Below are 16,846 nucleotides of genomic sequence, written 5' to 3'. Positions count from 1 at the left end.
AATTATTTCTGAAACAAAGCTTGAGCAAGCTAGCAAGAAAGCTTCAAGAACTCAGTTGCCTAGTCTGAACACCTGCTCTATATAGGACAGCAGTTAAAAAATGTTTAGAAGAAACATCCAATTTTCTATTAGATCTGCTTTTATGAGAAGAAACCAAGTCTATTCGACCACAACATCATCAGGAATTATAGAATAGCAGTTATTTTGTTGGTGTTACTATCCATTTAACTTTAATTAGGTCAATTACATACGGACCTTTAAAAGTATTTAGTCTTTTGTTACTATGTATTGCAAGGTCTATGGAGGTAGGGCTCTGACTTGAGATATTGTAGAATTGTAGCCGTTGTAAACTGTCTCTGTCATACCACATTGCAACTGTATCACCAGTGCTTCAAAACCACGTTTGTAAATGCGTTCTCTGCAATAGTTGCATTCTTCACCAATGCTTCTGTGCCTAGTTGTGGATAGCTGACTTAGATCTTTCTTTATTCTTCTGGCTTTGGAAGACTGGGATCATGCAATCCTCGTTCTTACACCCAAATTTGTGCTCTGTGCTGCTGTTCTTGCTGCATGCTTTAGAGATGCACTTTCTCCAAGGGTATCAAAAGGCTGGCTATCTTGATGGTACCTTTCAATTGCACTGACGTGGCAACTGACAAAATGCTATCTTGCAGCCTAGAGCAAGAAGTGAATAATTTGAATCTTACAGCAGGTGGAGTCGTGAGTCATGCTCAAGTCTGAAGCCACTGAAAGGCAAAAGCCTTGCACTTTTGTACTGGTGCAGTTACTTTCAGTTTGGCAAAGCCATGTCTTGGCAATAAATGGTATCTTGAGAAAATGAAGGTTAGTATGTGAAACAGGGCAATGATTTGGAGGCCCCTTATCAGGGCATCTTGTTAGTCACCTGGAGGTCTCTCTACAGAATCAAACATTTTTAAATAACAGTTTAAATCTAGAGACTGGGTGTGTGAGAAATTAATAATTTATTAATTTGTCTGCCTTTGGTTTTGAACCATTTAAATGTTTGTGGAGTTAAGATTAAAGGGAAGTACTGCCCTATACAGCCCTCTAGTGTTGATGCATTTTAATGAATGTGGGAGGATTTTTTTTAAAAAAAAGCAAGCAGTATTTCTACTTCTACCATGTGTGGATTGAAATATTTTTTTTAATATTTTACATATAAATATAACATTTACAACTTGCTAAACCAGGTAATAAATCTTGCTTTGCCCCATATCTGTATAGACACCTACAAATTGAAGGATTGATTCAAATATAAGCTACACTGTTTTTGTACTGATCAGAGCCAAGTCAAAAGGAAAAACTCCATAATTCAAGGGCATTTGTTATATCTTAATAGTGAATTAATTGCTTTATATTTTGACTTTGGTTTATAAACTGCAGTTTTCTAGGGGAGAAGAAAAAAGAAGTACTTTTTTTGGAGATGTGCTTAGACTACTTAAGTTGTAGGAGCTGGGGGTGTTTAGATTGCAGAGGAAAAGGCTCTGGGGAGACCTCATTGCAGCCTTCCTGAACTTGTAGGGAGCTTAAAAGCAAGAGGGGGAGCAACTTTTTTCATGGTCCGATAGTGAAAGGACAAGGGGGAATGACTTTAAATATAAGACGGAAGATTTAGTTTAGGTGTTAGGAAGAAATTCTTTACTCAGAGGGCAGTGAGGTACTGGCAATGGGGCCCTGGGCAGCTGAGCTGGTGGGGTGGCAATCTTAACCAAGGCAGTAAGCATTGCAAGCTCTGACTTCTATGTAAGATGCATGATTGGAGATGCTTATGAAAATATTGCCAAGGTTTCAGGGGAAGTAAGTAAAGATATCAAATTATCATTATGCTTTTATCTTTCAAGATGGAATGATTAAATACTAGGAAAGTAGATTCATCGCTGAACAGATAATTTTCCCTTTCAAATCCCTCCCACCCTGTTCCTGCCTAATCCTCTTCTGACAGGGAAAATGCCTCATTGATATAAGTGCCCTGCAAGCTAAGGGTGAGTGTAGTTCTATGCTAGTAAAATGTTTGCTGGTAGTGTTGTGATATGTAATCTGTAACAGTGATGACTAATTGTCATGACTGCATAAGTTTTATACCAAAATGTACTCAACTATAGGTTGAAATGGATGAAAAATAGAGGATGTCTGTTTTAAAAAGCTGAGATTGGATGGGGAAAGCTCTGTGAGCGTTTCATGGGTTAGAGAAGAGAGTAGCTCTTCAGGTATATGACCTTCCTATGGGATGGCTTTGTTCCTCAGTGCTGTTTGGGGCAGTAAATCCTTCCTGCTGCTCGCACACATGGTCTGAGCTGCCTGTGAGCTGCAAGAAGAATTTTTATATCGCTTTTATATATAGTATGGGTACAAATTGTTTGAAGGGGAAACAGTGGTAAAGGCCTTTGATTGTGTTGATGCTGCATGTAAACTCTTTGGGCAAAGGTTTGTTGCAGCTCATATTTACACAGGATTTTGTAAAGGGCCTTTGTGATCTCCCTCTAGCATGCTGCTACCTCATAACCGAAGAAACAGAAGCTATATCACCTTTGAAAAATGCTCAATAATTTTCTGTTTAAGAAAACTTGCCCAAGCCTACCTGAGTAAGTCTGAGAGAAGGAGAATGTTCAGACTTTATGGCATGTTCAACACCTATTTTCTGCAGACCAGGAGATTTTAGAGATGTGACAATTTTCCGAATGTCAAGCTTCACTTCAGGAAATACTGGATTAGGTTGTTGTGTCTGCCATAGGTTTGAGTGTTTCAATTAAAGTAAGAATCTTGAAGAGGAAAAGGAAGTATTTAAAGGTTTGAAGGGATGGATACAATCAAGGTATTTTAATGAAACTGACATTTGTGTTCGTGCTATGGTTGTGTTCTCTGCGATGGTAGGAAGTAATTCCAAACCAGGCTGAAGGCCAACTAACCAGAGTCAACTTTCTCCTGAGGTTTCTTAGGCGTTGCACAAGAGATTTGAAGTAAAAAAAGTTTGGGGGCATATGACTGTTAATCTCTTTAGCAGTAAGAATAAAGTTTGAACATCCTGTTGGAAATGTTCTTGGTTCTGTGTTGCTCTTTGTTTCAGTTAACAAGCTTTTCTCCTGCATAGATTGGGGATATAAACTTCTTTGCGCCCTGTCCAATTAGATCATGCTTGGAAGCTGTCAGCACTGATGGTGAGGCAACCCTCCCCTGCCTTTTTTTTTTTTTTTTTTTTTCAGTTGTTCAGTCTGCTGGATAATGAAAGAATTTTTCTGACGGGGTTTGGTAGTGTTTTGTCCTCTAGATGAATTACTGCAAGATATAGACGACAGTCTTGTGTGTCCAAAATGTATTGGAATAATTCAGCCAACTCCTCAGAAAGTGATGCTGAAGCTCATTCTGCCTTTACACAGACTGAGCACAACATAGTAGCAGCTTACTTAATAACAGCAGGTATGGGCATTGATCAACTGTTGCATAACTTTTTATAACAGAACTGTAGATTGAATGCTTATTTTGTATAGTAACAGCAATGTGTTTCATTCTGACTTACAAGTGACCAATGGCTTTTCTCCAGAGTTTACCGACAAGTCAACAATCAGACTGAAGTGTGCAGAAACCTACATCTGCTCTCTGCTCTATATTTGAAGGCAGCGCTATGTGTTAAAAAATACATTTTGTTGATATGTAATTATAGAAGAGAGTAAGAATTAATTTCCGCCAGCTTGCAGAAGAGATAAAAATAGGGCATAGCTGTCACATCTTGCATTTTTCTGTGATGTGCTTGAAGCTATCTTGAGATTTCTTTTGGGCCACATGTTCACAGTAATATATGTGTAGTCTGAGCATGTGAGCGGGTGTCTGATAGGGGGATGTAAGGGGAAGGGTTGGAATGTGACCGAGGAGGAGGGAGGAGCTGGTCATTTATCAGAGAAGAGCAGACTCCACTTGCAGATGTATTTTTCACTGATGACCCGTGTTAGAAAAAGCATGCTGCAAGGCTTGACATGTGCTTTCTGTGACTGCAATGGCCTTTGGCTTAACTTGAATGATATAGGTTTTGTTGTGGGTTTTTTTTTGTTTGTTTGCTTTTTAAAATTTCTCATTATTGTAACTGTAAGTGTTGCAGAAATGTTTTTCTGTAGCATTGACTGCTGTAGCAATGGAATAACATCTTGTCCAAATACTGAAACCTGCTGTGTTTAGAAACAAGTCTTCTATATTTTTGGTGTGGAAAATAAGAAGATGAATTTATAAATACGTTATTCCTAGATTATACCATACATTTTCTATGTTATAATTAGCTTTTCGAATACTTCAAAATGTTTAAAGATATGAAATAGTCATTTTATTTAGCATGTATGTCTGAAGTGGGGAATATCATATCACTGATATAGAGGACATTTTGCATCAACATGAGTGCAAAGGCAATAGTTAATTTCAGATTTTTATTGAAATTGTTAGAATACACATAGATATGTGGGCCTGTTGAGCAGCTGTAGGGCTGGATGATGGTGAAGTACTGGAAGACCAAATCAACTCCGCAGTACCACCACGTCATTTGCAAGTAACTTCATCTACTAGGTGCTGCTGATATGTGCAATGGTTTGTTATATTCTAATTGATGGTTTACGCTGTATGTAACTGGTTGGTATTTTCAGACAGTTTGAGCAATGATGTTAAGAATCAAAGCTATCGTGTATTATCCAGAATCAATTCAGCTTCTTCTCAGAATGGGAGAGTCCAGTAAAAATCTGTCAGCTGTATGTTGGACTTTGCTTTCTTAGTAAAGTTTTTGACAGTAAGGTCTATAGCATGGTTCAAACTATGGTTGTTTACTGCACCAAATAGCAACATCAAGAAGATTTAGTGTATGTTAATAAGCAGATATCTAGGAAATGCAATGAAGGTCAGATACAGTGTTCAACATTCTGTTCCTTTTTAGAAGGATTGAATGCTTTCTTCTTTCATAAATAATTGCTTTGTTTTCTGAGGAAGGAAGCCATTATTAACTATTGCAGTCTACAGCGGCTCAACATTAATTTCAGTGATGACAGTGGCCCCAACTCAGACTGCAGGAAGAAGCTTTATGGTTGTCCTTCACCTTGTAGTGGTGAAGTGCTCTGGGGTAATTTTAAATTGCTGACTGGAAAAGTAAATTCCATGTACTGCATGGACCTAACCTTCTCCTTCACTGTTTTTGATGCCACTACTCGTGTGTCCTGATTTTCTCTGTTAGGGCTTGTTTGCATTCCATCAACCCTTAGTTTTTGCTATTTCTCTGGGAAAAGGAAAAATAATAAATGTTTTTGTTCTTGATCATGTCATATAAGAGCCTTTTATCCTCATATTGTCAAAACCACAAGGTGTAGTGAAAAATGTGGGAATAGTTGTCGAAGTCTAAGCTATTTCACACACCAACTGGCAGCATCCATGTGCTTTTTCTGAATCAGATGAGTTTGTCCTAGCTGATGATATGAGGTTACTGAAGTCTTTGGCCCAGTCTATATTATCTACCCTCTAAGAAATGAGGTCTGGTTAACTGGTTCCTGGAGAAACTTCGCTTTTCTGTTTGACTTATAAATTCTCTCTTTCTGAGAATACCTGTTTATTGAGTCTATATATTTTTTTCCTTCTTTGTTCACAATTAATCCATCTTTTTTCTTGCATGTTACTCTCCAGAACGTTTTTTGGTCTCTATTATTAATTTGTTCTCGTACTTCTGAAATCTTTGATCAGTATAGGCTTGGCACTTTCAGTGCTTTCTTTCTTCTTTTTTTTTTTTTTTTTTTTCTTTATTATTGTTAAGTTTGGGCACTAAATATGTGTCTAGCAGGATCCTTCCTTTGCCCTGAAGGTAGGAGTTTACAGTTCTGTTGTATTTCTTACTTCATTCTAGGTAACTGTAAAATCATAGAATCGCCAAGGTTGGAAAAGATCTCCAAGATCATCCAGTCCAACCAATACTACACCTGCTAAGCCACATCCCTCAACACAACATCTAAATGTTTCTTGAACACCTCCAGGGACTATGACTCCATCACCTCCCTGGGCAGCCTGTGCCACTGCCTGACCACTGTCTCAGAGGATAAATTTTTCCTTATGTCCAACCTGAAATCTTTTAAAGCATGTCTCATAAGAAGCCTATACGGTTTTAGAAACCTGTGACTGACAATCTTCCTCTCCAGTGTACTACCTACCAATGGGGCTGAGTAGGCTGGCATGGAAGCTGCTGCTTTTTGCTCACTTCATATCTGATCACCAGCTTCCCGCTTTTGTTTATTTTAGGGGCTCAAGGCATCACAGCATTGTTCCTAAAGTGTGTGAAATGTCATAGATGAGTGGTTGTAACTTCCAACATCATATTTAGTGTTATTCTTATGTACTATGCCTACCTGAGGAAAGACATGCTTGGTCTTTTGAAAAGAGAATAGAAAAGAGAAATAACTAAGAATGAAGTCTTTTCTGCAGACCTTATTTCACTCCTGAGGGCAAAAGATGGATTTCACTCTGCTGGATTGCTTGTTGCTTGGTTTCCATTGAGCCCTATTATCTGTACTTGTTTGTATCTGCTGGGCCTTGTGACCATGGTATTAAGGATGTGAAGTTAATATCCTGTATAGAGCCTGATGTATTATTTCAGACTTTCTTGCTCTGTTTTCACCACAACACCTATTCACTAAAGTTCTTTATAGAATTATCCATACAGTACTGTAATGATGCAAATCACAGTGTTCTGGTTCATAGGTGAAGTGTTTTAACAGGAAAAAAAAAATAAAAAATTCTGAAGGGCATTTCCATGGATATTGCACTGTTCAGCTTTTACCAACGTAACATTCCACTGTGCTTGTAATCTAAGGTACTCAAATTGTACAGATGTCTGTAAGTTTAGCAGTTGGGTCAGTGGTATTGTAACAACTGTATGAGACAAGGGAATTCATAAGCAGCTTACTAATTCCTGTTACTACTTACAGGGTTGGTTAATACTTTTTATTTATTATATTTTTAAATTTATAATGGCTGTGTTTTCTTGAATGTTGCAATTCTCCATTTTGCTGATAAAGGGCTGTGATGCTTTGTCAGGTGAGGTGCAAACTGGTTGTATGGGAACTGCTGAATCATGGCCTGATTGATCACCTGAGGTGAGCAATGAGTCAGCCATGGGAGCACAGGTGAAGGCAATTCACCTGTGCTGCTGGAAGGGGTGGCGTTTGGCTCCACCTCTCCTAGACCCGTTTAAGAGCTGACCACCAGTGGGAATGGATCTCTTCTGGAGATCCCTCCTCTGGAGTTTTGCAGTGAACCTAGGATGTGAGTAAACTTTCTATCTGTTTTCTTTTTGTTATTATAATCTGTTTTGCCAAACTCTCTTGCTTATTTCATAATTATAACGTCTTTATATTCATTGACTATACACTGGTATTTTAACTTTATTAGCTCTTATGACTGTAACTAATAGCGGGGTAGTAGAAGTCTAGATGATGGTAGTTTGCTCTGAGTATTTCTGAGTCTGAAGAGAATAAAACCAGAAGAATAAAAAGAACCTATTTTGTGGGATTGCTATGTAAATTCATTGTAAGTGCCATGCAGTAGGGTTTGGCTCAGAGGAAGGAAGAGCAAGAAAAATGAGGACGTAGAGGTTTTAATATACGTACCAGGGTTGGACAAAGCTTGCTGATGCAGAGGGTCTTAAGGAGCAGTGTCCTGCACCACTTGGAGAGCACTGTGAAGCTCCAAGAAAACTCTGAAGTCATTGGATGTGAAGATAGGGGAGTGAGTGTGCATGCTAGCTTTAGTCATAAGTCTATTTTTTTCTCTATTACAACTCACCATTTCTGATGTTGCCTCATTGTCTTTGGGCAAAGTCTGAACACCTTTGGTGCCACCTCTGTTGTATATTTCTGAAGAATTGAATGTAAAAACACTTGCCATGTTGGGGATTTGGGGATGTCTGTGTTTAAGCTTCTGGGACACAGGGAGATTGAGCCCTGGAGTCCTATTTCTGCAAAGAAAGCAGACAAAAATCTTGTGCCAGAGGAAAGAAACAGGGTAGGAGACATTCCCTCCCCAAAAGAACCACAATTACTCTGATTTGAGAGGTAGGAGCAAAATCAGTACACAGCTGGACTTCTTTGATTATGATACTGACTGGAGCTTGTCAGATAAAGAAAACAGCTTTTGTGAGGCCAGCATGCCACTAATGTGAGCCAGAAATGATGCTTGTAGAGAATTCAGGCCTTGTGAGTAGAGATTTGTAACTGGCTGGCACGGAGGTAGCAAAGACAATGCCTAGTTGCTCATGTTTTATATCCTTTTGCCTGGGAATAGTACTTAAATATACAGCGGAAATAATTCCTTTCAGAAATGAAGAACTCGGGTTGTGGTAGAGACTTTCTACTACATTAAGTGAATCAGTGTAAAAGTGCTGCTTTTTTGCTAGTCATCAGCCTGCATTCTTTTTGGCCATGGAAAACAGCCTTGTACTCTGTGGCTGAAGTATCTAAATTGCAATTCTCTATGCTTTTGGATGTCTGCTCTGCCTATCGCCACTGTACAGGAAGTCCTAGGTTTGATGAAACACCCCACTTTTGGCCTTTACTGAATCCAAGTAAGGTGAATCTAATTACAAAAGGTTTTTTCTTTTTCAGGTGTTTTCTATTTGCAAAATCATGCTTGATTGAAATATAATTCTTGTTTAGGGCTTAAATATTAAAATAGACTGTGTATTCTTTTGCATAGGTATTACTATCTCATCTACAACTTTTTGTAGTTTTTATTTTCTGTTTCCACAGGAGTGATAAGCATTTTCAGTAACATTGTTGTGTTAGGCATCTTTGTGAAGTACAAAGAGCTTCGGACAGCAACCAATGCAATTATTATCAACCTGGCTTTCACTGACATTGGTGTTAGTGGCATTGGCTACCCCATGTCTGCTGCTTCAGACCTGCACGGAAGCTGGAAGTTTGGATATACTGGATGCCAGGTATTGCAATTTAGGCAGGGAGAAAATTTTGAGCACCTAAGTGCAAGATAAGCAGTAAGTAGTAATTCTAATTGATACTGGCTCTCCTAAGAGAAAAGATGGAAATGCAAAATTTGACTCCAGACTTTGAGCTTATGTTCTGTAAAGGCCTTAATTTCTGCATGTAGATTCTGTTTTGAATCCTTTTCCAAACTTTAAATCGTAAGTTAGAATTCATTCAAATGTGACCTTATGTTTATCAACCGAAAATTTTATATTAGCTTTAAGAAGCAAAGTCTTAGGAAAGGAAATCTCCAAATGAAGGAAGTTATAGCAGTAGCACATGCTTGTCTGATGAGTCGTTTAGTAGTAAACAGACTTTGGATATGACTGCTGTTTTCATGATGAGCTTGACAAACATTTAATGAATTTTGCCTAATGAATACATCTTCCTTAGGATAGAACAAAGGATATCCAAAGAGAAGGCCTGTGAGACTATTAAAGGGCACTATTAAAAATTTTGGGTTAGTTTAAATAGCTGCCTGTCTTTAAAATTTAAGAATGACTTAACAAATTATACTTCTGTAGCAGACGAGGTGCCCTTTACTCACTGTGATGTTCTGTGATTATTATTTTTTTTTTTAACTCTTAGACAAACCACTAGGCTTAGCACTCAGGAAAATGAACAGTAATGTGAAATTGTGTGCCAGAAATGTGGCTCAAGAAGAATGTTAACCCCAATATATATTTTGGGCTTATATATCATGGGTATTTATAATCTGGCATCACTTGCCTGAGTGCACAATTATTTCAAACTCAATGTTCTTGTCATTCTTTGGCTGAATGCTTCATTTTTGATATCTTTGCATATAGATTGACTTATTGTAGGTTGAATTTGATATGAAATCTCATTACCAGTAGTTTGGGAGTTCCTGAGATAATTTCAAATGCAACTCATGTCAACACAAACCAAACAAATCCTGTTGACTGAGACAGATGAATGTCATGTGCCTCTGTTGTAGCTGTGGGTGGCATGTGGTCTGGTATGGGGCTCTGAATTTTGGGGGTGCCAATGATAACACAACCCTTCTAGTCATCCTTCCCAGTCAGGCTGCCTATGGGATGATGGCACAGGTGCTTTTAGAGTGTGCTGGCACTGCATCATGTGTAGAAGTACTATCACCATGCCTTGTCAGATCCAACACCAAGTAAAAATGGGGACCAATGGAGAAAATCGGTGTACCATATCAGTGAAAAAATACGTAGCAGAAGGAAGAGTGATGATTCAGAACCTCAGATTTGCTAAAGCCTTACATGGTTCTAATCTTTTAATGATGAATCAAATGTTCTTTGGGACTCTTTAATGTATTTTGAAAGTATGAATTGAAAAACCCCTCCCAGTCTTTGCCTCGGAATCTTAATTTTACTTATTGGCATATGTAGTGTTAGACTGTCTTTCTTAGGGATTCTGGTGTACGAATTGGCAGGTTGCTTTTTAAATGTTTATTTTAAATGAACCATTGACAAATTGCCTGCCTGAATCAGTTCATGCAGCACCTTGCTTATACAAGAAAACACTGATTATAAGGTACCATATTGCCTTAGATTAATAATGCACATTTTTCCTCATGCATTTGAAAGATTTCTCAGGCCATGTTATCTGCTTTTTATAATTTCAGATCTATGCTGCCTTAAATATATTTTTTGGGATGGCGAGTATTGGTTTGCTCACTGTTGTTGCAGTTGACCGTTACCTGACGATCTGCAGGCCTGACATAGGTACTGTCTGTTTTGTCGAACATCCTTCACTGCTAGGCTTCTATGAACTAAGTGTCCAATTGTATTGTTTTCTTGTGAATGACCCCTTAATTAAAGAGCTAGGTGTAATTAAAGCATAGAATGTGGTACTGCAGTACATGACGAGCAATACAGTTTGCATGGATGGTACTGCTTGTGAACATGAGAATTTTAGAGGTAAGCTGCTACTTGCTTTGTAAGTTGTATTTTCCTGGCAGTTTCCAGTCATTAGAAGGTCACATCCATATATTGAAGTGTACAGAATGCCTCAGCTGTGAGAGGTTTTGACCTCTGTCAAGTCTGCATTTGCTTCCAGCATTGAGTCAGCACTGTATTGAATATTTTTCACTCTTCTTTATTACAGCTGTACTGGAACAGTCAATTCCTCTTTGTTCTTTCTTTCTTTCTATGTGCATAGTAGGCCTTTTGGCATTGCATCAGGGTCAGATCTTGTCTGTATGCTGTGAGTTGAAGTGGATGATGGAATTAATTTAAGTCTGGAAAGCTTAGATGTATTTCAGTGATAGGAAGCATGTATGCTGCAGTGTTTGGGAGTGTAGTTCTCTGAAAGGATCGTTATTAATGCCACGTAGGTTTGCTCTCACCTACTTGTGGTTAAAATTCAATACTGGAAACAAGAAAAAAAGGCAACAATTTGTGAATATACGTGTTTTGTCACAGGAAGAAGAATGACTACACGTAACTATGCTGCTCTAATCCTGGCTGCATGGATCAATGCAGTCTTTTGGGCGTCCATGCCTACCGTAGGCTGGGCTGGCTATGCTCCAGATCCAACTGGAGCAACTTGCACAGTCAATTGGAGGAAAAATGATATGTAAGATTTCACCTCACCTTTTCTTTTAATTTGTTCTCTTATTGAAGGTTTAGATTATTTAATTTACCACAGAATGACAATAAATTCTTGAAGTATGAAGCCTAACGTACAAAGATAATTTATTTAAATATATATATATATATATATATATATATATATATATACTAGGGCAAGTCTAGATAAAATGTAGAAAATGTGCAATGCTTGAAAACTGTTCTTTAGAGAAAAAAAAAAAAAAAAAAAAAAAAAACAACCCTGCACATGTTAATAAAAACTAAAGACTGAAGATTTTTTTCTAATTCTCTAGAATTTTATTTCAAATTTCATAGTCAAATTCATCAGTAACTCTTCATGGATGGATATTTCTAAGTTACTGTGTTTTGTTTTCTGTCTTATCAGGTCCTTTGTTTCCTACACAATGAGTGTAATTGCTGTTAATTTTGTTGTACCCTTAACAGTCATGTTTTACTGTTATTACAATGTTTCCCGGACAATGAAACAATACACCAGCAGTAACTGCCTGGAGAGCATCAGCATGGATTGGTCTGACCAAGTAGATGTAACAAAGGTATGGTAAATGAGGGTATGTTTCATCTTAAGCATGTTCTTTTGGGTTAGTTTTGAGAATGGAGGAGCAATACAGCCACTTAAGCTTTTCTATTTCCTGCATTGCCTTTTTCCTTCTTTCTTAATAAATATTAACTGAAATCTAGCCTTAGTGAAATCTCTAGACTTGACTAACATCACTAGATTCTTTATTCTTTCCAGACAAACAGCTGTTTTGAAGCCTGGGAACCATGTCATTGTATAGAAACATACCTCATCAGTGGCCTAGGAGGATTGTCTAAGACACTTTTTGTGTCAGCAGAGTCTTTAGGTGCTCTGCCAGGTTCACTAGTGCAACTGGTCAGAAATGGATTAGTCATTAGCTCTGTTTTGCTCTCATGGACTGTAAATGAAAGTGCATTTTCAAGCTCCCAAACTATGTGCTTCTTCTGATCCCTTGTATTTTTTTTTTCTTTTTTTTTTCTTTTTTTTTTTTTTTAGTCTATTCAGCTTATCTCTTTCTTAGGTAAACAGTAGGAAATGTGAATTATGGCATAGAATGATACATCCTGCTTGAAAAGTTTACATTCTTTTAACATACAAGAGTCCTTGAGGAAGCTTAAAGTGCACTGGCTCCTTTGATTTTGGATGAAGATATGGTTTATGGTTGGGCACAAGAAGAAAACATACAGAAATTAGGAGTAGACTGAAAAGAATGCGTATTTGAATTAGTTATCAACGCAAGCTTAACATTCCTTGGAGAATGTTCTCATTGCTGAAAACCCCAACCCTTAATTATGAACATTTTATGTTTCTGAATAATCCAGAATGCTTTAAACTGAAGATTCAGTTATAGATTTAGACTCAGGTTTGTATGTTTTTCATATTTCACAATTGACTATGAATTGTATTTAAAAAATAAAAATAAAAAATGAGGCCTTGTGGTTAAGCATAATCCTTTAAAATGGGTTACTTGATTATTTTTTTTTTAATTTTTCCACAGTTTGGCATCTTTTAAGCTTTCTGTGCATTGACGACTTCTAAACAGAAGTATTCTTTTATGTAAGAATCACTGTTATGAAATTATTCTCTTACAGACATCGTGTTAGTATTGAATAGAAACCTTCTGTGGACAGGGTGCAGCTTGCTTGGTTGTGCTCTGAAACAGCCCTCACAGATTTGTTGATAATTTCCAGTGAGAGCCAAAATGAAAAACAGAAGGACAGAATATGGGCATAGGTGAACAACACTAGAGAACCTTACACTACAGAAAGAGCATTCAAAGAGCCCTGCAGTTTCATTTAGTTTTGGGGTGATTTGTTTTGCTTTTCCTGATTAATTTGAAGCTTCCATTCTGATTTCTATTACTGATTCACATCCCAGACAAAAGCCAGAAAAGTCAGTCCTAGTTGATTCCGCTCCTGCCCTCCCACTACTCTCAAGTTGTTGCTGTTTGGTGGCTTAATGTTTTCTCCTGGGTGTGAATGAGAAATATCAATTTCTAGAAGAATTTAATCTGCAAGATGCTGAATTTCCTTGTTCTTTCTGTTCATGTTATTGTCTGTAATAGCATCCCAAGGTGACCTGTTTTCACTGGATTCCTTCCACTCTCTTCAGAATAGCAAAAAAAAAAAAAAAAAAAAAAGTATTCTGAACTCTTTCTTGATGTGTATCTCAAGATTCTTTTGAAAGGAAGCCTGTTGCTCTCACAGAGCATTTTACCCAGTTTGTAATATTTTCTCTAGCAAGGCTAGAAAGTAGATTCCAAGTTGTTTACACCTGGACATAGAACGGAAGTAGCTAGGAAATGCTTAAAATAATGTGATTTATACAAAAGCTGGTAACTTTCTATGATATAAAATGATATTGAGTACCTGATCATTTTTAAATATTGCATTTTATTTTCCTATAGCCATGTTTGGTGGATGTTGGAGATATGTGTGGTAATAAAGACAGTAATACAGATACTCTAATGCGCGTTTTGGAGAAGACTTGCTGATATGTAGTGCATTTTTTTTTTTTTTAAGAGTTGAGGTAGTGGCCATAATTCATTTGTGAAATCTTCTATGGCCATTTAAATTTTTGATGATTGAATTTAAAATAATGCTTAGTGCTAATCATAAAGGAAAATGGTAACAAAATAACAGTATGCCAAAATACAGTATGGTGCATTATTAAATCCTGAAAATGAGATTTTGCTGTAAGTTATTGAGAATGATCAGATGTTTTCATTTACATGTCATTATTTAGTTCTGGATATCTCTTATTATTACACAGATGTATGTACTTTGAGTTAGGTTAATCTTCAGGTTATGTTTGTGTTCCCCTTGTTTTACAGATGTCTGTTGTGATGATTGTAATGTTCCTGGTGGCATGGTCTCCTTATTCCATTGTGTGTTTATGGTCTTCCTTTGGAGATCCAAAGAAAATTTCTCCTGCAATGGCCATCATAGCTCCTTTATTTGCAAAATCCTCCACATTCTATAATCCCTGCATTTATGTAATTGCAAACAAAAAGTAAGTGTTCTTCGGTACTGTCTATGTAATGATCATCTGTAGATTAGGAGAAACTGAATTGTGAGGATACTGGGGGGTAAACTGTTCTGGGTTTACCAAAGATAATGTTTTGGGCAGCAAAATCTAAACGAAATTGCTTTGATCGACATCAGAATGTGTTAAATTGATACAGATTTTTGAAAGCAAATTAGTGAAGATTGTGTAAGTTCATTTTGAGAAGCCTTTTGTCATTTCTCAGAGGGACTTATTATGGAATTTGAGTTCATCAGCAGCAGACTAGTTTTGGTGACTGTGGCCAAGATGTCTTACACATCATCTTAGTGAAGTGTAACTTTGGAATTCCTTGCTTGGTTGAGATGTTCCATATTGTGATTGATTAGGAGGGAGTTACACTTTCCACTAAAGTAAGTTAAGCCTATTTTTCTATATTGAGGAAGCATATAAAATGCTCTAGCCAACCCATTGCCTCTGAATGGGAATTGGATTTTGCAAACAGGAATCCTTCCTTGCTTTACTACCAAGCTACAAAGAGGCTGTGATCTCTGTCTGGCTTGTCTGCCCTGATCCTGCTGAGTCCATGAAAGTCCGTCACCTTTTCACCCTGTTCTCCAAACTTTGCTTTTGTCGTAGCTACACATCCAGTCTTCAATTACCAAAAGCTGCTGAGACTCTTGTTGTGGGAGAAACACTTGATTGAGTTATTCCTGTACATGGAAATGTAAGAGATTCAGGTCCTTTTGAATTCCATACATGCAATTTTTTTACTAAGCAACTTTTACTAAAGTTGAAAGCAGTTGTAATACTTAAAAGAGCATACCCAGTTTGTGTTTGTATGTGGTTCTCCAGCTAGTGATATTTCTGCTTCCACTTTCTTGTCCTTTGCAGGTTTCGGAGAGCAATCCTGGCAATGGTGCGATGTCAGACGAGACAAGAAATAACTATAAACAATGCCTTGCCCATGAGTGTTTCTCAAAGTGCACTGACGTCCTAGAACTGGTTTACTTTTCTGCATAGATTTTGTGGAAACAAATCTGGTTACAGTTAGTTTATTTTTTGGAATAACAATCTGCCTCTTCCAGTCAATTGTTTCCTGTTAATCGCTGAAGTATTTTTTAGGTTAAAGAGAAAAAAAATAACAAAAACAAGCACTGCAACTTCAGTTTTCAAGAATGAGGCTTATTGGATTGATATTTCTGGCACAAGCAAAAAAGGCCATTGAAGTGTTCCATGTGACTTGTGGGGTTGGACAAGGTGATATCAGGGCAGGAAGAGACTGAAGTAGGAAGTGCTTAGGTTCAGTAACAGATATAGCACCTTTAATTCCCTCTTGCAAATGACTTTCTCTCAATTTCAATTAAAAGTTTCCAGATCTGGATTTTCCCTGTATGTGCGTATTCAATATCATGTGTCTGTAATGACATTTGTTTTGCTTCCATGAATATAGTAAGGTTATCAGAATATCTAGCTAAACCCCATATAGCTTGTTATCAGCTTTTAGGATTTTGAAAGACTTTCATGATATTTCATGTATTTTTGAAGTTTTGGCTCACAGAATCAAATCAATCTGTGGGATGGACAGCTTTTGTTTTAGTAGTGGTACATTTCTAGCGCTTGCCCCTGCACAGCAAATCCTGACGGTGGGACAAAATGCTCCCTGATGGTTGACTCTCAGGTGGCTCATAAAACAGTAAAGATGATTTCTCATTATTTCTAAGTCAATCTCATGGACATCCATTATGTAATTTTTGAAGAAGAATTTTGACAATGTCAGCAATGGATTTATTTGTGTTGGAGGGGGTGGCTGCAGAGAGAGCTATTGATGGATGGTAGTATACGTTCTTGATGATTCTCAGATTTTGAAAATAAATATCTTTTTTTTGATTTCCAATCCGAAGTCTTAGTGATCCTTCAGACATGTCTCAGCCACTGTGACTGTGTAGCTACAGTTACTCTGTTGCTTGGGTTCTTTTTTCTCCTAGGATCTCTAGTGTTGGTCTGACAGAGTACCACTTTAAGTGATGCAGTCATCTGGGAAAGCTAAATGTTAATTTTATTAATTTGTGTGGAATGTGTGATGTAATTTTTTTTTAAGTTCCCCCAGAATTGTGGGAAAGAAACACTTTAGAAAGTATATTTCAAGTCTGACCATGTGAAATTTAATTTAACAGTATTTTGAGCACAATTTGCACCAACAGTTGGTTCATTTC

General features: G+C 37.4%; 1 protein-coding gene across 1 annotated transcript; it reads left to right on the top strand.

The window, feature by feature from the left end:
* Nucleotides 1-3,288: 3,288 nt before the first annotated feature.
* On the top strand, nt 3,289-15,630 carry RRH (retinal pigment epithelium-derived rhodopsin homolog; the record flags this gene model as incomplete). Its single annotated transcript, XM_079534431.1, has 7 exons — nt 3,289-3,435; nt 8,775-8,965; nt 10,624-10,723; nt 11,423-11,576; nt 11,976-12,144; nt 14,461-14,639; nt 15,525-15,630. Exons 1-7 carry the CDS (start codon nt 3,330-3,332, stop codon nt 15,628-15,630), a joined length of 1,005 nt encoding a protein of 334 aa, XP_079390557.1. The 5' UTR covers nt 3,289-3,329.
* Nucleotides 15,631-16,846: the final 1,216 nt, after the last annotated feature.

This window comes from Tetrao urogallus, assembly GCF_951394365.1.
Source record: "Tetrao urogallus genome assembly, chromosome: 4".
Lineage (NCBI taxonomy): Eukaryota > Metazoa > Chordata > Aves > Galliformes > Phasianidae > Tetrao > Tetrao urogallus.
The sequence above is the reverse complement of the archived record's forward strand: the minus strand, read 5'-3'. Positions and strand labels throughout refer to the sequence as shown.